The sequence below is a fragment of the Poecilia latipinna genome, unplaced genomic scaffold (assembly GCF_001443285.1).
Source record: "Poecilia latipinna isolate Pla-1442-1.1 unplaced genomic scaffold, P_latipinna-1.0 Scaffold2471, whole genome shotgun sequence".
Taxonomy (NCBI): Eukaryota; Metazoa; Chordata; class Actinopteri; order Cyprinodontiformes; family Poeciliidae; genus Poecilia; species Poecilia latipinna.
In genome coordinates this window covers 17,474-38,131 of record NW_015115087.1, presented here as the reverse complement: position 1 = coordinate 38,131, position 20,658 = coordinate 17,474, and the positions used below count along the sequence as shown (strand labels likewise).

At 40.8% G+C, this 20,658-nt stretch overlaps 1 protein-coding gene and 2 long non-coding RNA genes across 10 annotated transcripts in view; 2 read left to right on the top strand and 1 right to left on the bottom strand.

Annotated features, from left to right (window-relative positions):
- Positions 1–3,372: 3,372 nt before the first annotated feature.
- LOC106937948 (uncharacterized) lies at positions 3,373–19,009 on the top strand. The gene is made up of 3 exons (XR_001422493.1): positions 3,373–3,386; positions 7,437–7,443; positions 18,910–19,009. It is a non-coding gene; the product is annotated as an uncharacterized LOC106937948 (long non-coding RNA).
- The window catches only part of LOC106937946 (bromodomain-containing protein 1-like), a 32,214-nt gene continuing 16,930 nt past the window's right edge, over positions 5,375–20,658 (bottom strand). For 5 of the 8 annotated variants that reach the window (XM_015019710.1, XM_015019711.1, XM_015019709.1 and 2 more), the window contains 5 exons: positions 16,344–17,087; positions 16,097–16,223; positions 15,878–16,008; positions 13,574–13,748; positions 5,375–6,766 (listed from right to left, as the gene is read on the bottom strand). In XM_015019710.1, coding sequence (XP_014875196.1) covers positions 6,568–6,766; positions 13,574–13,748; positions 15,878–16,008; positions 16,097–16,223; positions 16,344–17,087 — 1,376 coding nt within the window. In that variant the 3' untranslated portion in view covers positions 5,375–6,567. Of the gene's footprint in view, positions 6,767–13,573; positions 13,749–14,013; positions 14,109–15,877; positions 16,009–16,096; positions 16,224–16,343; positions 17,088–20,658 lie in introns of all 8 variants that reach the window. The other 3 variants (XM_015019715.1, XM_015019713.1, XM_015019714.1) reach the window with 3 other exon arrangements.
- Positions 13,755–15,152, top strand: LOC106937949 (uncharacterized). The gene is made up of 2 exons (XR_001422494.1): positions 13,755–13,985; positions 14,472–15,152. It is a non-coding gene; the product is annotated as an uncharacterized LOC106937949 (long non-coding RNA).

Genomic DNA, 20,658 nt, shown 5'->3' with positions numbered 1-20,658 from the left:
ATTTTGACATAACTTTAAACATACTTAAATATAATTGCACCAAAATACACTTTTAAGAAATATATTAAATATACTTTAAGTGAACAAAATATGTATTTGCCCAAGTGTAAATATACACTCGTATGTGTAAATCCCGGGGGGGTCGGGAGGGTCTGGACCCCCCAATCTTGGAAAAGTCTAGAATCAGTGAGACTGAAGAAAACTGGTATAGAAGCAACATTTGAATTTTGGTTTTACTTCTCAACAGTTTGCTTACTGAGAAAAACACGTTTGATGTGCATTACTAGTTATTTTTGGTCCTGCAGCTTGAATGTGGTTTAAAAACTTTTTAAACCACATTTTACGTTACATTTCAATGTAATTCTGCTGTGTTATATCATAACACAGCAAAAGGCATATTACATCTAATTTGAAATAAAACTAAGTACAAGACACAAACACACCAAATAATAAAAAACACAGAAATTATGTGAATATCCTCCTTCGGCCTGTGACCTACCAGCTGTTAACCTTTGAACCTCCAAGCTTCGTGAGAGAAACACAGGGGAGCTCCTTCTCACTCCTAGGCTGAAGTGGTTGGGGACTTCAGGGTTAACTCCCTTTGTGGTCCACAGCGTGTGGTGCGGCAAGCAAGAGACAGTCAAAGGTTCCTTCCAGATATATTTGGTATTTTCCACGCTTAATGCCACTCGACAGATGTGCGCTGGTTAACGAATTCAACATAAAGACAGGCGAATATTACACAAGCCTAGTTTATGAACTTTACCTAGTGCTAACATTAGCTAGCACAATATGCTAGCTAATATTGGAGGAAATATGTTAAAAACTGTTGTGTAATCCTCTCTCTGTGTGTGTGTGTGTGTGTGTATTAACCAGCATTGAAGCTAAAGTGGGAAAACAACGAATCGTGGCAGACAAAATATGTGACTGTCGTCATAAGTTGAGTAAGATTTCTTCTTTGAAACAGGGTGGACACTTTAGAAGCTGCTAAACGGTGTAATTTTGTGAAGATTACTTACCATCACATTCATCATTTGATATAATAAGTGAGCCAAAGACCCACTTGTGTCTCCAAAGATCCAGGTTGCAGATCCCTGGCAGATGGAAAGCGTGATCCTATCTCCATACAACAGTTAAAAGTGCAGCACTATAATTGTTAATTCATTGTTAAAGTAAAATTGTGAAGGTTAAAAAAAAATCCACCACTGAGTATTAATGTAAGACATTTATTTTGTATAACTTCTTTGGTACCTTGTTGGCCCCCATCTAGAACCGCTCCAGGTCTGTGTCTGGTGCATTAATGACCACTGAATTCATAAAATATATAAACATTTCAAAATAAAACATACAGAAAGCCCTAACAAACCTTTTAAAGTAGGAAGTATTTATGTATTTACTGTTAATCTAATGTATGATTTGTTCTTTAAATGATCATTTGTATTATTTTGGCTGATATTATTATACATTAAATAAGCAAATAATCAAACCAATATAGTCTACTAAAAGCACAATAAGAAACTTAATCATAGCAAAATGTTACCATATCAGGGTCTGCTGTGGTCCTCTCCTGATTCTGCCTGGTATCATACAGCACTGCGCCACGATGAACACATTTTTTTTAATTGCCTGTGTTTATCCTCACTAACATTATTCAGCCTGGGATTTGAGTCTTCCTTCTCACGTCTGTATCTTTACGAGAGGTTTTTCTTCTAAGGACGGTGGAGAATCGGGTCGAGGATGTTTTCGAAAGAGGCGGGTTGACAGCAGCTCACCTCGGCTGCGTAGTGTCCGTCTCTAGGCAACCGGGACAACAGCGTCGGTCCGTAGCGTTCTGGTCCTTTAGCTCCCGCAACGAGAATTTAGCTCACCTTAATATTTCCTGTGTTTTATTTTGGTCATTATTGTTACACTTAGTGTTGATATGTGTAGGATAGGCGTGTCTATTGGACATTTATAGAAATATGAAACAAATCGTGTCCTGTATCGGTTCAATACGGGACGCAACATTTAACAACCAAATACGGGACGATTCCGTATTTTAAGGGATGGAACAACCAATCAGAACCAGCATTAATCAGCTAGCCATGCTATCAGGAAGGATCGTTTATTGTGATGCAGCCTGCATTTGACTTTGAGTGAATGTTTCCTTTTTTACTTGACATTATTTGATATAGGCAGATTTATTTGACTCGTGTCATTTATGGTACTGAGAGCCTTACTATTAAATATTATTTTACTGGTTGCAGGTTTTTCAGTTGTTATTTTGACTGAATAGCTGCTGTATTGTACCTACAAGTATTTTGCATGTTTTATGCCTAAATTAGGTGAATTTATTGCCAGATCATTTTTAAATTTTGTCAGATGATATAGTAGCATTCATACCTAAAGCAAAAAACAGTCAACAGTGATCGGCAGAGATCAGCCTCATTGGTGATCGGTATCGGCAGCAAAAAACCTGATCGGAGCACTGTAGTGTGTATGAAGCATGTAATGTACAAAGCAGCAAAGCAGAATAATAAGACAATAAGTAACTAAGAAGTGTACTTCATTAGCAATTATAATACAAAGGTGTAATTGTAGCATTCTGTTATCACGTTACTAACATATGAAATATGTAATGCCAATATACTTAAAATACATTCTAAATATGTTTTACATGTAATCCAATCACAAAAATAGTGCACTCAAAATATACTAATCAAGCATGTTTATATTACATAGAAAGGAATATACTTAAAGTATATTAAGTATAACTTAAAGTGTTCCAAAAAAGTACATGAAAGTACATTTGGTTCACTTTAAATTGTGCTTTAATACAATTTAAATACTATTAAAATACACTAAGCACAAAATTAGTTGGTCCAAAATGTCACACTTTAAGTTAACTAATCCTAAGTGAACTTGAAGTATACTCATGGTTAGTCTGACTTAGGCATACTTTAAAGCCCTTTTTGCTCTGCAGGGTCCGGCACGGAACGGAACGGCACCGGGTCGGAAGTTCTATTGCAAAAACGGTCGACCCTACTTTGAACTCGTGCCGTTCCGTTCCGTGCCGGACCCTGCAGTGCGAAAAGGGCTTTAGGCATACTTTAAAAGCTCTTTTAAAGTAGGGCTTTAAAGTATGTGGTGTGGAACTTTAACGCTCTGAGTAAACGGGGAAGTTTGGGTGTTGCAGTGGAAAATTACCTCAAAAACGTGGAAAACATGTCACCCCGAGGGCTTTAGAGGGTGTATGCCCAAAGGGCTTTTGCTAAAATTTAACATACTAAGTATATTTATTTTTCACCAGGGTGAAATAATTTGTTACCCCTCTACAACATGGGAACAAATTAATTTACCAGCAAGTCTTTAACTGTTTATTCCTCTCTTGATGAACAACAAATACTGTAAGTTTGAAAACATTTGCTAATTTTTCCCAGTTATTAGGAGGAACAATATATTTTAGCTACCTGAAATAATCTGTTCTTCCTCCATTTCATAGGAACAAATTAATTTACCAGCAAGTCTTTAACTGTGCTTATTCCTCTCATCATTAACAATAAATCCTGAGGATTTGGTGATATTTCCTCCTTATTTTCCAAAACTGAGGGGGGGGGGGACCATATATTTTAACCACCTGAAATAATCTGTTCTCCCCATAAGATGGGAACAAATAAATTTTCCAGCAAGTCTTTAACTATGCTTATTGCTCTAATCATCAACAAATCCTGTGATTTTTGTAACATTTGCTCTTTATTTACCAGAATTATGGGTGGGGAACCAAATATCTTAGCTGTCTGAAATAACCTATTCCCCTTTTCAACAGTCTTTGTAGGGGGAACAGACTATGTCAGGTGGAATCCACACTGTTAAAGTTAGTAGGACCAGTAATCCGCCCTATATTTATTAGAACGGGACTGTCTATATGGGAAAGCCTATATGCTCTCATCTTTTCAGGAAGTCTAATCTTTGTGGCCTGCCATCAGCCAGCTTCCATCCTCTTGTATTAGCAATAAAAAAATATACACACAATGTGTTGGAAAACTGAGTTTGGTTACTGACTTTTTCTTGTCAGGCTTAAGTGACAAAATGGGAAAAAGACCAATTCTCTTGGCCATTAAAATAACACAAAAGTGTAAGAAGACCTTGCACAAGAGCTCGTTTATTTATTTTACAATTTTGTTATTGCTTCTTTTTTAAACAGCCTCTGCTGATTAAACTGAATGTTACAAACCTTGACATCATTATATGAGCTGTTTTACCGAGAAATCGATCAGAAGCGCCGTGAAAATGGTCGGATCTGCCTCTCTGGCTGCAATGGGCGCTCCCGACATAGGGGAACAGATTTTCACAGGGGAACAGAATTTCGCACAAGTCAGTATTCAAATATGAGCCAAAAACCAACGCAAGGCAAAGAACACAATCACCATCCAACAAAACCCACAAACGTATCGACACAATTTCTCCCTCATAAATATAATTTGGCGCGTTCGGATTCAAACGACACAACTGTATCAGTCACATGGTTTTCACAACCTGAGTGAAGTTGGCCCCCTCACCTTCTTCAAATCAGACAAAATTGGTGTCAAACATTTGGGCATCAAAAATTTTCGTTTGTGCCGCTATCATTTTAAAGATATTAAGAAAAATGTTTCTAGAGGTCATCAAAGGTCAATGAACATCAGTTCTTTTATAAACAGTTTGTGCTAGTTTGCTAGCTTGTGCACTGATTTGAAGTCATGAAAATAAGTGTTGATGACTGTCGATCATGAAATTGAGACGGAAACAGCAGACTAGATAGTTGGGACGTTTTGCTGTAGTCCTACTTTTCATATTTCAACAGTAGAGTTTGTCTGATAGCGCCCTCTGGTGATCAGAAACTAAAATATGTCACTGAGTTTGTTTTTGGAGGTTTATCAGTTCATTCTAAATAATACCTAGTTCCATGTGAATTTCATCAACGTTAAAATTTAAATATTCATATTCAAAGGTTAGCACTTAATTTCAAATGAAATTCACAGATCCAGCATGAACAGATGTTCACAAACCAGCACAAACGTACCCGAGTTGATTGACATATTTTGTTTGGTTTTATGAAAGTGAGGGGGCTGGTTGACCTTTTGACCTTTAAACTGTAATATCTTCAAAGCCAAAGCTGCACAAACAAAAATTTCTGCTGCACAAACAGTTGAGTTGATTGACACCCATTTTGTCAATCAACTCGACCGTTGATTGACAAAATGGGTGAAGGTTCTAAAACTACTTTCATTAAAAACTTATTTTTTAAAAAGGGAAAGGTAAAAAAAATGTTATTGAAAAAGAATAACAGAATGTTAATGAATAATTTCAGCTGTGAAAGTTCCAGTTGAGGAAAATTTAAGGAGACAGACCCAGTATTTCAATATGATATTTTATTCTTCAGTGTTTTAGTATAAAATTCCAGCAGCCTACTTTGGGCTGGTTTCTGTTCCCGTTGACTAGAACTGTGTGTTTTTTCTTTTCTTCCCAGAGAATCAACTAAAGTACCAAATATATTTACAGCAAACTGCCAGAAGGGCTGGAGGACCAACAGGAAGCCTACACTCTGCTACCCATCAGCATATATCACACCTCACACATTTAATGCCATCAGTCCAAACAAGAACTAAAAAAAAAAAAGGGGAGGATATGAGCACCCGTAGTATTTCCTCACCACACCTTCTATATAAAGTGATGCATATCTGGTTTCTGCTCTGTAATAAATTAGTCCAGGCACATTCTCTGCTCTGCTTCAGGGCTAAGCTGGAGAACACACTGATGTGACGTTCAGAGACATGAGTTAAAGCTCAAAAAAAGACGTCAAAGTGAAGCATGAGCACGGGCAGCAGTTGGTTCTCCTTTCCTTTTGGTTTCCATGTCAACGATGCACTTTAAAACTTTAGGAGCTTCTATATAGATCTTATATAAATATCTACAAACAAAAATAATAGTAAAGTAGTCCAGTAAAAACATTTGGATACAAAAAAAAATTCACACACACAGAATTAATGCCAGAAACAAGAACTTGATGCAGGAGATCTCAATAAGTTATAAAACAAAAGTAAAAACAATACAGTATGCATGTTTGTTCTCTTTGTGGAGATAGCACCAGCAGGACCAGCAGGACCAGCAGGACCGGTGGCACAAGTAACACCAGCAGCACCAGCAGCACCAACTGCCACTTGTCACAGCTACCTTTGAAGGTCCAAAAATCAGAGTGTGTACCAAATAAAACTGAAGAGTGAATAAATTAGTGTCAGGCTGTGTGTGTGATATTTACATGAGCTGCTGCTGTCTCATACACACACTGACAAATGGAGGATCTCACAGCAGCACATTTTAAGAGGTCAGAGGTCGAGCACCGACACATTCATCAGGTTCAGCCCTCCCAACTGAACGCTGAGCTCTTCCTTTGCATAGCTTTGACTACAGTGAGTCATTGTGGGACTCCAGGCAGGAGGACGGGTAAACATGAGTGTTTGTGTTGTGCGTATGAGGCAGAACGTCCTCTCTGCGTGGATCATGAAGGTGAAAAGTGATGGTTGGTGGAGCTTTTGAGATGGACTGGGATTAGCGTGTGGCAGCGAGGCCGCTGTTGTCACCATTCACCTCCAGATCCCCTCTGACAGCGTTCAGCTGCTTCATGGCCCGATCGAAGGCGAGCCGCACAGTTCTCCTGATGGAGGAAGCACGAGCTTCCATCAGCTTCACTCTGTCCAGGCTCTGGCTGATCCCAAATGGAGCCATCTTGGATCTAGGAAGCCATTGCCTGGGGAAAGGGAGATTTGTAGAAGATCAAAAAGCATTATACAGAAACACCTAACCAGATCCTCCTAAAGCTACAGTATGTAACTTTTATAGAAGACATGTATTACATATTTGTTAAAACTGTCATATTGTGGTAGTATAACATAAGACAGTCTGTGAAAAGATCAAGCTCCTCAGTAATAGCTGTAGAAATGCTGCCCTTAGCCAGAAACAACCAATCAGAGCCAGGAGGAGGTTGACTGACAGCACTAAAACCTTCCTCCTAGCTCTTACTGGTTGTTTCTAAGTGGTGCTCACGGACCCCTTGCATGTCATTGTTGTCATCTGGGAATTTCGTGCATGCTGGAGGGCAAAAAAAGATTCTTTTACATGCCATCCTTAGCCGCTGCCGCAGTAGAACAATTCTGTTAACATAATGAAACTTGGAGATGTTGGTATCAGGGACTCCCCCAAGTGCATTATAGGCCTGGCAGCACAGCATACCTTACAAGCCCCACCGCCAGGCTAAACCTTTCTTGTTTTTGTTTTTAGGAAAATAATAATAATAATAATAATAATAATAAATAAATAAAAATTGCTTTTTTTTTAAGCCAGATTGCAAGCGTCTCTGTTGATCTGAGCGTTTCACTGGCAGAGCAGATTTATTCCTAAAAGATGTTTATAGAAGATAGATTTATAGTTTATGCATGTAAAGCCGGACCAATCACACCGCTGGTTCCTCTGCTCGTTGCCTCGCGCGCTGCAGTAGCTGGATTAAGTTTACCTCAGCGCGGACCGCGCGCGCCTCCTTTCACTCAAACTGGACACAGGCTGACCTGTATGGATATTTACATCAACCCCCTGTGAGGAATTATGATTCTTTCCAGAGTTTTTGACCAAGGTAGGAGTTTAAACCCCACCGCGTTAGTAGCTCTGGTTGCGCAGCTCTACGTGAACCACAGGAATAACTTATAGTCGCACTTTCAGAGGTGCGTTGAGCAAGTAGTGAGAATGATTTCTATTCGTGGACAAAGAATTGTGTGCGGCTTTTCCATCTCAACATGCTGCCCACCATTTGGTTCTGTTTGTGCTTATAAAGTTTATGTCTGTGGTCCCGGTTGGCCGGTACGTAAACCATATCAAATGCTTTGTCCACCCAGAGTTAATGGGTGCAGAGATCTGAGAAACTCGTCCCATAAACTGGACCAACCAAATAGTTTCTGTGTCCCCTTGCTAAAAACTCAACAGATACGAAATGGAAGAGCTACTAAAGTCACATTAGCAGCATTAAATCTCCTGTTTGTTGCTCATCTCTGTGCAGTGCAGAGGATGTAACTCATCATGCAGGGCCGGTCCAAGGCTATATGAGGCCTGGAGCAGAATTTGATTTAGGGGCCCCTTTGTTGCTAAAAACATCAGCACCTCTAACAGCTTCTGTGTTGGATTTAGTCAGAGGGGGAGTAGTTTAATTGGCCAACCTAAAAAGCAATGAATTATAATTGTAGTTTACTCATTTGTATTTGTGAACAAACAGAGCTCAAATTCACAGATTAAACTCATAGCATCAGATTGTAGCTGTGGTAACAAAACAATTTAACAATGAATATTGTTCTGTGAACTTTTACAAAGTAAATTTGCCAGATTCTTAAAATCTGACATACACCGTGTTCCAAATTAAAAAAAAGAAAAGAAAAAATAAATATAAAAATCGATCTCCTCTGCTTCCTCCCTGTGTTCTCCAGAATTATTCTGCTCAGTCAGAAACAACAATTATCAATGGCTCAAGCCAGTTTTGATTTAGTAACTTTATTTTTATTTTAATGCTACCTGTATTTGACTTAGAATGAACGTTTTCTTTTTTACTTGACATTATTTGATAATGTTTGCAGTGTTGTGAGATTTATTTGACTCTTGTATAATTTAGGCTTTGAGAACTTTACTGTCAAGTATTGTTTTACTAACTGCAGGTTTTTCAATTGTCCGTTTGACTGCATACCAGTTTTATTGTGCCCACAAGTATTTTGCATGTTTTTTGTCTAAATCTGGTGAATTTACTGCCAGATAATTTTTCCATTTTGCCAGATAACATAGAAGCATTTATAACTAAAATGGAAAAATTAACAGCCAATCCAGGTGATCGGCTATGATCAGTGATCGCCTGGGAGGAGCTTGATCTTTTCACAGATTATCTGACTCGAGTTATACAACCATGACACAGTGACAGTTTTCAAAAATATGTAAAACATATTTTCCATAATAGTTACATACTGTAGCTTTAACACAACTCAATGCCTGAACACAATTAAATTACTTTTCCCAAGAAATTCTTTTCCAGCCACTTTCAAAAATACTGACTATGGACTACTTTGTATTTATCTACAAGGATGAGGTGACTGGTCAGAGATCATCAGTTGTGATATTTCATAAGAGTCACCAGAGAAATACAACACAAAATCTAATTATAACCTGGGTCGGGTGTAAATTCCAAATTCCTTCTCCTCAATTTCCCAGTTTCTTCCACTCTCCATGTCCTCACAATAAATCTTGCGATAATTCTAATACGTTATCATCAGTTCTTGTGAGATTATTGAACAGCCAATCACTGTTGAGTATCAGGGGTCATGCGCTACAGCAGCCTATCTGCTAGGCATACTAGCTGGAGCAGAAAAATGTCAAACATTAGGAGGCGTTCAGAGGAACAGAGCTGCAGGTCAGTTAAGCGTTGTGCCATTTTTTCACCTTAGAGAAACTGACTTAGAGTAACACAAGCAGAGAAACTGAGAATCCTCATTATTAGACCAAGGACAGTCAGAGTCATAAAATTATTATATTTAGCTAAATATTATTGTTAATGGGCACAAGCAGGCCTTCTAACACAGATTAAAAACAAAATTATTAAAAAAGGGCAGTAGGGGCATCAAGGATAAAAGGGGTAGAGGGTCAAACCCCCTGCACCCCCCTGAAGGTTCTAGGTCTAGAGCCTTAAAAAGGATTGCACTTGTAGTGTGTGAAGACATCTGCTTCTCCTGAAAAGGTTGGTAGGAGGCCCCTTGCAGCCAGCGAACAAGTTTGTCCCCAACTCTGATCTCTGACTTTTTCCAGTTCATGACCTGCCTGCACCAAGCACTTTAGCATTAAATTGCTAGGGACCTCTCATCAACCTCAGCTTGGGGTTAAAGAACTGACGGGTGTGGGTTTATTAATTATTGAACTATGGGATTGACTAAATTTTTTTCGTTTTTTTTCCTCTTTTGCGCATTTTATATGGCCATTTTGTCACTGATGTTGTAAATATGTATATAATATTCTCCACTGTGAATACAAAGCACTCGCAGTTGCAAATCTTCAGTCTCCGTCTGCTCCTTCATGAGTCACATCTTCGTATCTTCTGAGAAACTAGCCCATTGACCTTTTTATTGGTCACCAACCATTTACTTTGAATTAACATATATTACAGTATACTGTTATCTTTACAGATATGCTACATAATCAAGGTGAGTAATGGTGAGAATCTATAAAAGTGTACCACATGCCCAGCAGAGGGCGCCATAATGTCACACATAGCGAGTGTGCTCAGTGGAAGTAGACATGGATGCTATCGGTATAGCATATCTTGTGATGTTAAAGTTGTTGACCAACTGAAGCCAGCACATTAACATCTTGATCCTCATTACCGTTCACCATTGTTTGCTGTTTTTCTTATCGTTTCTGTGTATCGGGACACAGAATAGCGATGTTAAGTATCAATGGGTTACAGGTTGGATAATGTAACCTGCCGTACAGCAGTGTTAAGGTAGCATAGCATGACTCAGTTTTGCTGCCATCTATGGAATGACTTCAGCATTACATGATCTGTCTGAGTCGGGGTTCCAACACAGAAACAAATGTTACATGATTTTATATGGGGCATCAGAATAGAAAGGGGCGGAGCTAAATTTAATTCAGGGTTTATACAGGATTCCTAGAGCTGAATTTACTAATTTACTACTTTTTTATTACCTCTACAATATTTTTACTACCAACACAAAATCGAGTCAGTTTCCTCAATTTTGGGAGATCTGTGATCGGTCGATATTTACATGAAGCCGATTTTGTCCTCTGATCTTTTCTACTTCAGCAAAGGTCTAAAAATCAGCCACTTTCCTCTTCTGCTCTTCAGTGAGAGGTTTGACTGATAGACCGGCCCACCATGTCATATCTGCAAGCTCGTAGTTATCAATAGCAGTGACCACTTTTTTCAGTAACGAGTAATCTAATGCGGTGCTATTTCAAATCCAGTAGTCAGGCTACAGTTACTTTACAAAATCACTTTGCATTACTATTTTCTTTAATGTTATTTCCTCTACGCATCTTGGGGAGCGACCGCCGCAACAGTGTCAGCAGCGACAGGAATGTAAACAATGCAGTGAGAAGCGAGATGCGCATCTAGTTGGTGGAAAAACAGGAACTGAGTTTCTGTCGCCAAGTCAGATTATTATAAGCAGTTTTGGGCTTGTTTTGTTTCTAAAGTCATTTGCAAATTTAATAAGTCGCGGGTTGGACTTTTTGGGGCTCATTTTTGAACATGAAGTTACTCATTTGGGCTTGGAAATAAGCAGAGACACATAATAAACCCCAGAATTTGTCTGACATCCAGTTAGGTTTAGTCAGACTCTAATTGTCCATCATTTCCCAGATGATCCGTCCCACTGTGTCTTTGTTTATATCAAGTTAATATATAACCTCTGAATGACGTCGAGCTTCACGTTGCGCTCCAGAAAACTGCAAACATTGAGACTAATATGAAAAGTTCAATAAACGTTTAAACAGCCATGAATGAATGAGTCCGTAGAGTTGCGCAACTAAACGCCATTATAATTATTAATATTAAGAGTCACAAATCACAAATCTGTGCAGAAGGACATCAGAGTTGTGGAGCGGCAGGAGGAGCTCTGTGCGCTGTGACACCAAACGCAGAGCCGTAAGACAGAACCTGGAGGCTGGGGCGGGGGGAAGAGAGGGGCCTAAAATCCTACAGACAATACTGGAACACACAAAAACACACACAAATTACTAAAGTTTTTTTGTACTGTTGTAACCATTAAACAATCTCCCCTTCAGTTCAACCATATAAGTGGAGAAACATTGTTGATGTTACCATTATAAAATAACTCGCAATTAAGTTTTGGCAAAGATCAATGTCATTGTCACAGGTGGTGGAGCGTTGTTGTTAGCAGCTGCTGAAAGTAACTACAAAAGTTACTTTTAATGTAACTTAGTTACTTTACCAATCAAGTAATCTAAGTTACATTTTCAAGGAGTAATCAGTAATCCAATTAAAGTTACTTTTTCAAAGTAACTATACCATCACTGTTCAATAGTGACCTCAGTGTTACCAACTCAGAGACTTTCTGTCTATATTTAGTGAGATTTCAATCAAAAAAATGGCACCAACTAAAATTGAAATTGGCAGGTCAAACATTTTATAGATTGATAATCTATGATCTGCGAGAAAGCTGCAATCGGTTCACTGACCCATGCAAGATGATAATCAACCACCGCTGTGTTCAGATGATCATTTTATAATCCCAAAATAAACATCAAGCCTGAAAACATGAAACCGTTAAGGACTGAATGTGTTGATCTTTGTGTGGGAAACGTTTGCGGGTTTATGGTGTTGGATCCTCATACATATAGTGGAGCTGTTTGTTGCTATGGCAACGAGTGTGTGTAGCTAGCCGACATGGAAAGTGACGGAGGGGGATACGAGTGGTTTTGAGTTGTTCTTTGATGGTTTTTCTGAGTTATTTACTGCTCTACATTAAAAAGGTTTCATTTAACGGAACCTTTCTACCGTGGCAGCGCAGCTACAGAGGGCAAGGAAAACAATCGTCTTTTTGCCTTCGCAAAATTTCCGGATGTAAACAATAACATGAAACGTGTCTAGATGGTATCGGCTAATAATGAATGATAAACTTGTGCGTAAAAGTTTTACCACTTTTTCAAGAATTGCAGTGGAATTTTCACTTCTGAGTATGTTTGTTTTTTTAAAACTCTTTCTCACATGCTGTTTTTATTTTAATTATGTAAAGCACTTTGAAATGCCTTGCTGCTGAAATGTGCTATGCAAATAAAATTTGATTTGATTTGATTTAGTTGCTGCGGTGTTCAAGGCTGCTCAGCTCTGAGCGCTGGCTTTAGTGTCAGCAAGGTCTGCAGCTCAGTTTGCAGTTGCATCGCTTCGTTTAGCACCAAAAAACGAAACGGGGATCTGCTCCACGGTGGAGCCTCAACCCGTGCAGGAATCTGCTGCTGATGAATGGTGGATGCTCTGGTCGGTGTGATTTGACCACCATCACGTCGTTCCAGATCAAATTTAGATGTTTTCCAGCATACTTTTCAAAATGCCTTTCGGTCATTCCTAGTCTTTGGATCTTGGATCATCAAGCCAAAGTTATGAAAACTTATATTTTCCCATGGAAAAGCGCAAAATGACTAGCTAGTCTCAACACAATAGGCGGTCCCAACACTACGCATGCGCACAGCAGCTTTGAGTCCATCAGTGACAGCTCAGGTCCTGCCAGTACGGTAGTACTAATTTTTTATACAGATTTTAAGAAAACAAACTTAAAACAATAAGTGAGCATCAATGGAAAATGAAAACTATTTTGAAGGGATGAAGAAAAATATATTACCTTTAGTTACTGGCCTGCATTCTTACTACCTTTTACTGGTCTTAATTTGAGCTCTAATTTATTACCTTTTACTACTGCGCGGAAACCCTGTAATTGTACAGTATGGCTTCAGACAGCTCCAGGTCTGACAGCAGCCAAGATGCTCAGCTCCTCACCAGTTGCGCTTGCTGTCGAAGAAGCGGACGAGGAAGAGTTTCTCTGCGGACCTGAACTGCATCTGCTCTCCGGCTCTGAGAACGTCCAATGGTGGAATGGGAAGCTCCACCCTGCTGTGCTGACATGACGTCCTCCGAACTCTGGGATTCACGATCTGTGAAGACCCGGGACAGACTGTGAGCAAGAAGAGAAGGGGGCGGCGCCTTACAGAGAGAACAATCTGGAATTCATGGTGACAGACGGAGCTGCTCTGAAAACGCCCCACGACCAGAGAAGAGCATGCAGGCCGACCCAGAGCAGGACAAGCTGCTTACACACAGCCACGACACCAACCCAGCAGTCCACATCACAAACTACAGCATGGAGAATGGCAGAAGGCAGGTGGGACCAATGGGGCAGATGGGGCATGAGGTATGGACAGACTGACACACACACTCACCAGGGCAGGGAACCAGGGATATCCACTACATTTAGCCCAAACTAGCTTAAGAGGCTCCAGAACAAATGAAGAAGCAGCGGTGGGACTCCACACTTCTACAGGAACAACAACAAGCCAGTTATGAACAGGACACACTGTCTGCACAAACACACAAACACACACTCAGCAATACAACACAGGCAGAGAGCTGAATCATACTGCTGTGTGTGTGATGAGGACAGACCAACTCCAGCCCTGTAAACATGGGGTGAGTGTGTGTGGGAGGGAGGGAGGGCAAAGGGATGTTTTTCTGGTTCACAGACGAGTAAAAGACCAGAGAAATGCTGTTCCGTGCTCCCCTCCTGCTGCTCTGTAGAGCTGCACTGCCACACCTCCCCTCCCTAGAATGTGTCCTACTCCTTCCCTCACTCCCTTGCAGAGCAAATGAAATCAATCCATTCTTTGGGTTTGATCCACAGAGAAGGGAGGAACCCAATGAGCCGCCTGAGGAGGCTTCCTGGGGAGAACCGCTGACCGGTCAGAGGGGACCCTCCTGGCTCCACATATCCCCCGTCAGCAGTGGGTCAGATGCAGGCCTGGTGGCATGGGCAAGCATTGGGTGGCATTACACACCCACAGACATGGACTGGAACCTGTTTTTTTTTTTTTTTTTAACCTCAAAGTGGACAACTTTCTATTATTTGTACTCTCGTACTTCTTGTATTTGTGCCTGTTGTCACATGCACGTTTCTCAGTCTTTCCAATTGTTTCAACCATGGCTAACATGTTGTAATGCGTTTTTCCGAGCCTCCTTTAAACGCAACATGAGTGCCGGTTTTACAGCTGTGCAGCAGTGACAGAGACCTGCTGCTGCTGTGCAGAGCAGCACAGGTGTGTGTTAGAATCATGGCAACAAAAGGCAAATATCTTTGCACAGCACTAATAGAGTGAGTCAAGTAATGCTGTTGTACGCAAATAATGTTAGCTAAATGATGACTAGCTAATGTCAATATAAGCTTGTTAACAAAATTAGGCTACTGATTTTGTCATCTATGTTCAAAAGTGGGTAGTACTGGTTACATTTACTTGAGCAGCGTTTTGGGCAAAACAGTACTTATGAGTAGTTTTACTGAACTGTATTTTTTATCTTTATGCTTGAGTAATTATTACTACTCTTATTTAAGAAGATTAATTTTGCATTTAAAGGAACAGACTTCAGAGATTGGAAACATTAGATTCTTAGAATTCGTTTATGCAAATTTGAGCATAATTACTGAACATTTTGTACATGTCACTGTTTACATCCTTGTTGTTTATTTTGTATAAACAAACATGATTGTTTTATTTGAAAGATAAAGGTCTGTTTTTGTATTTATATTAATGTAAAAGCTTGTTTACCAGCCCATCCCCCAAAGTAAGCCAATGCCCTCCCTGCTAAACTCATCTGGAGCCGGGGCCAGCGGACTCCAGTCTGACACTTGGACCAATCTGAGGGCCAACTTATTAGTTTCAGTATTAATTGTCTTAATATTCTGGTCATTGAAGAAAACTGATTTCTCCTTGAATCGTACCGCGACAGATCAGATTCCAACTGAAAATAATTTCAGCAGCCTTGTACCCTGTTACAATAACCTTACTGTAATTAATGTAGAATTATGTTTGGAGCGAGGAATAAGTTGCTTTTCTGATTCTGTAAACTGGTAAAGTTTCCTCATGGTTATGCTCTCCTTTGTCTTGTTTTATTCATCATCTGCTCACACATATCAAACCATGGAGGAAAAGAAATGTAACATGAGCTATCCTGATATCCTAGCAACAATTAGAAAGGTAGCAGAAAGTAGCCTGGGGAAGTCTGTTTCAGCAAGGGAGCAGATACATTTCTCACCTGAAGAAATCTTGGCAGTCTTTGTGAATTGTCCGTTGTCGGCACAGCTCATCAGAGAGCTTTGGTCGTCCACGGTGCTCCGCCTCGCCGCCGTAGGTCGACCCTTCACACCTTTAGGCACCATGAAAGTGCTGGAAGAGATCAGATGAGGGCCACATTTAGAAAAACTGAAGAAATGAAGTTGGAAGGTCATTAGTCATGTCTCCAATCAGAACCCACCTGGAGTCACAGATGATGCTGTTGCTAGACGATATGCTGGACTCTGAGGCACATCGCCGCCGAGGCTCCAGAATGCGTGGAGACACAGAATCCAGCTTCTCCTCCACCAAGAAGCCGTTGGTTAACCCTGAAGATGAAACACACACACACACACACACACACACACACACACACACACACCACGTCACTTGTCAGGAACATTGCCGTTGCCGCCAGCAGGGGGCACTATAGTTATGTGAAGCTCAACCTGTGCCAAGACGTTTGATGGGTGTCTCGTCCTCCTCCTTCTCTTCTTCCTCCTCGTCTTCAGTGCTGCTGCTGCGGGTCCTTTTCTTGGGGACCAGCAGGGTCTCCAGGCGAGGGATCACCACCGACAGGAAGGTTTTGGCACCCAGGAGGGGTGGCGATGCAGCAGGCAGCTCTGGGGTCATGGGTGCTTTCTGAGGGCTGGCACTCTTGGACTTACGGAAGATGGTGCGCTGGGGGCAGCTACCTGATAATTCAGAGGGAAAGTTCCTGTTGGGCAGTGGCTGGTCTGGGAGGGGCCTGTTGGTGGGTTGAGGGGGTTTTGAGGTAGAGGAGCTGGTGTTGTCATCAAGCTGCAAGGGAGCCTGCTCTGACAGGGGGACAACAGGCTTCAGAGTGGGGGGCACTGAGCCGCATGGTGAGACATCAGGTTTAAATGAGGAGCTGAGCCGCTCCGAGGCTGGTGGAAGGACGGGAACTAATCCGCTTATGGGACCCAGCTTTTCCTCACACTGGCTGGGGCATTGTGGGAGATCCAGGGCAGGGGGTGGTGGATGTGAAAGGGCTTTCTTTAAGCCAATCTGGCTGCGGACCTCCATTATGGTCTTCTTGAGGAGTTTGAGCCTCTTGGTGCGGGACGGGCTGTGCTTCATGGCCGTACTCAGGTCCAGCTTCTCCAGAAGCTCCTTCAGCTGGTCCTCCAGCGGCATGTGCTGACGGTAGGAGGGTGCCAGCAGCCGGTCCACTGAGAAACAACAGCACAACATCATCATATCGTCTTCATCTCCCATCTGACCTGTGCTGACCCGACAGATTTACCACATGAAGACATTTTAAATATCCAAAATAAACAAAGGACTATATGGAGCACTATGTTGACAACTGAAACCAGACAGACAGAGACACAGAGAAAGCGCTATAGAGAGAGAGACACATAGACACAGAGACCTTGGTCTCCTTCGACGAATTAGGTCAAGACTTCATAGTTTTTCTCAAAATAACTCCCTTTTATCTTCATCTGCAGACGTACAATAAGCTTGATGTGAATTAAAAGCAGTGGTCAGCTGCTGCATACCACCATCTTAGAACATTAAGTAGCTAAATAATCATAATAGCTTAAAAAAATGTACAGTGCCTTGCAAAGGTATTTGGCCCACTTGAACTTTTCAACCTTTTGCCTCTTTAATTTCATACTTCAAAATAAAGATCTAAAAAAAATTATTATTTTGTGAGTAATAAAAAAACAAGTGGGATACAATCGTGAGGTGGAATAAAATTTATTGGATATTTTAAACTTTAACAAATAAAAAACTCCAAAGTGGGACATGTAATATTATTTGGCCCCTTTACCTTCAGTCCAGCAAACTCACTCCAGAAGTTCAGTGAGGATCTCTGAATGATCCTAAGTGACTGATGATGATAAGTTGAATCCATCTATGTGTAATCAAGTCCCCGTATAAATGCACCTGCTCCATGATGGTCTCAGGGTTGTGTTTAAAGCGCGGAGAGAATCATGAAGACCAAGGAACACACCAGACGGGTCTGAGATACTGTTGTGGAGAAGTCTAAAGCTGGATTTGGATACAAAAAGATTTCCCAAGCTTTAAACATCTCAAGGAGCACCCAGCAAGCGAAGGGAGTATCAGAACACCACTGCAAATCTACCAAGAGTCTACCTCTAAACTTTCATCTGGAACAAGGAGAAGACTGATCAGAGATGCAGCCAAGAGGCCCATGATCAATCTGGATGAACTGCAGAGATCTACAGCTGAGGTGGGAGAGTCTGTCCATAGGACAACAATCAGTCATACACTGAAGAAATCTGGCCTTTATGGAAGAGTGGCAAGAAGAAAGCCATTTCTCAGAGATATCCATAAAAAGTCTCATTTAAAGTTTGCCACAAGCCACTTGGGAGACACAGCAAACATGTGGAAGAAGGAGCTCTAGTCAGATGAAACCAAAATTTAAATTTTTGGCGAACGATATGTTTGGCATAAAAGCAACACAGCTCTTCACCCTGAACACACCATTCCTACTGTCAAATATGGTGGTGGCAGCATCATGGTTTGGGCCTGCTTTTCTTCAGCAGGGACAGGGAAGACGGTTAAAATTGATGGGAAGATACAGGACCATTCTGGAAGAAAACCTTTTGGAGTCTGCAAAAGACCTGAGACTGGAACGGAGATTCATAAGACAACGATCCCAAACATAAAGAAAAATCTACAATGTAACGGTTCACAAATAAACATATCCAGGTGTTAGAATGGCCAAGTCAAAGTCCAGATCTGAATCCAATCGAGAATCTGTAGAAAATTTCATTCCACCTCATGATTGTGTCCCACTTGTTTTTGATTAACAAAATAAAAATTTTAGATCTTTATTTTGAAGCCTGAAAAGTGGCAAAAGGTTGAAAAGTTCAAGGGGGCCGAATACTTTCACAAGGCACTGTATATTGGCAATGTACTCTTGAAAAATGTGAATATACTGAATACACAATGTAATTTGTTTCACTTGGAAAGTGTGCTTTAATTGATCCTTCCGTGTTCTAGTAGCCTGATATGTTTAAGGTAGGGGTGTGCCGATCGATTGGCCACTGATCATAATCGGCCTATTTCCGTGAAAAAGTGTATGATAGGTGATCGCCGATCACGGTGTCTTGTTGCCGATCACCTTTATCTCATTTGCAGCCTGTGTGCAGCTGATCTTCTCTTCCCTTCACACTGCGCAAGCGCGCAGCAGTAAATCCTAAGCAATGTAGTGAGGAACTTTAATGCTCTGAGAGTTAACGGAGAAGTGTGGGTGTTGCGGTGGAAAATTGCCTCGGGGGTGAAGCACGTCAAAATGCATCAACACGACGAATCTAATGTGACTAGGCCTGTCACGATAACAAATTTTGTTGAGCGATCAATTTTCTAAAAAATTATTGCGATAAACGATATTGTTTCAAGACCTTTTGATACTGATTTAATGGAAATGACTAATAATGCATGCCATTATTAGGGGAAGATATGTTGCACTTTGGGCCTATGCAGGCTGCGAAGCATGAGATACAGGTGATCGGTTTTTGTGATTGGCAATAAGAGACAGTGATCGGCGATCACCGATCACATACTGTTTCACAGAAATCGGCCGATCATGATCGGTGACCGATTGATTGGCACACCTCTACAGAGTGCTACTACTATTTTCTATTGGTATTGACTACGACATATATATTGTTATTGATTTATTGCTCAGCCCTAAGTCAAAATCCTCCTAACCACGGGTCTGGGTCAGGGTCGAGTCCAGAGCCTCACCTTCTCTACTCCCTCCAGCGGTTTAGACAAGGTTACTCATATCTCTGATTCATGGCTCTCATCTTGGAGACACCTCAGCTGTTTCACATCCAGCATGAAAAGCTGCCAACATGAGGTTCAGTGGGAACAGTTCTCCATGCATTAGATACTAAAGACGTCCTTCCAGCTTGTTGTAGTGATCTCATGACTGTCACTGTGTTTAGGCAAACCATAACTCCAGTGTGTGGGTGGTAGGGCTGGGCGATATATCGAGTATACTCGATGTATCGCGATATTTTCAATTTACAATAGTTAAAATGGCTATATCCAACTATCGAGTATAAATTGTCGTTCAAATAATAAACTTTCAAATTCACTGTCAGTATGGTTTATCCAACACCCTATGAATGCATCACAAGTACTTCCCCCCTCCCAACCTGAAAATTTTCTACCAATCACGCTCTGTGGAGAAAACAAACAACATGGTGACAGCAGGAGTTTGAGGCGAGCCGTGAATGAGACGGTAACTGAGGAATCAGATAAACTAGTCTAGTTCCGAAGAGACGGAGCGCTGGATTAATAATTTGGCAATGGTTTGGATTTTATATGGAGAATGTCAAACAAAATGAGGTAATTTGTAAGACATGTTGCAAAACTATTGCCACAAAAGGTTGTACCACAAATTTACTCTCCCACCCCAATCAGACTATTCTTTTACATGCTGTTCATAGGCGCGCTGCCGCGGTAGAACTAGTTTGTTAAAGTGAAACCTGGAGACGTAGGTATGATCCATTTAGTGTTATGCAATGGGGAAAAAAAACCTCAAAACTACTCATTCTTTTTTTTTTCCTCACTATTGCATCAAGCTGCAAGGAGTCTAGTTTAAAATAACATTGGAGCTCATTTAAGAATATCGTGATATATGTCATGTATATAGCAAAAACATATCAAGATATTAGATTTTCCTCTTATCCCTTGTGTGTGGGGGTTATGGTTAGTTCAGACTCAACAACTGTCAGAAGATCCTTCACAATAAAAGTT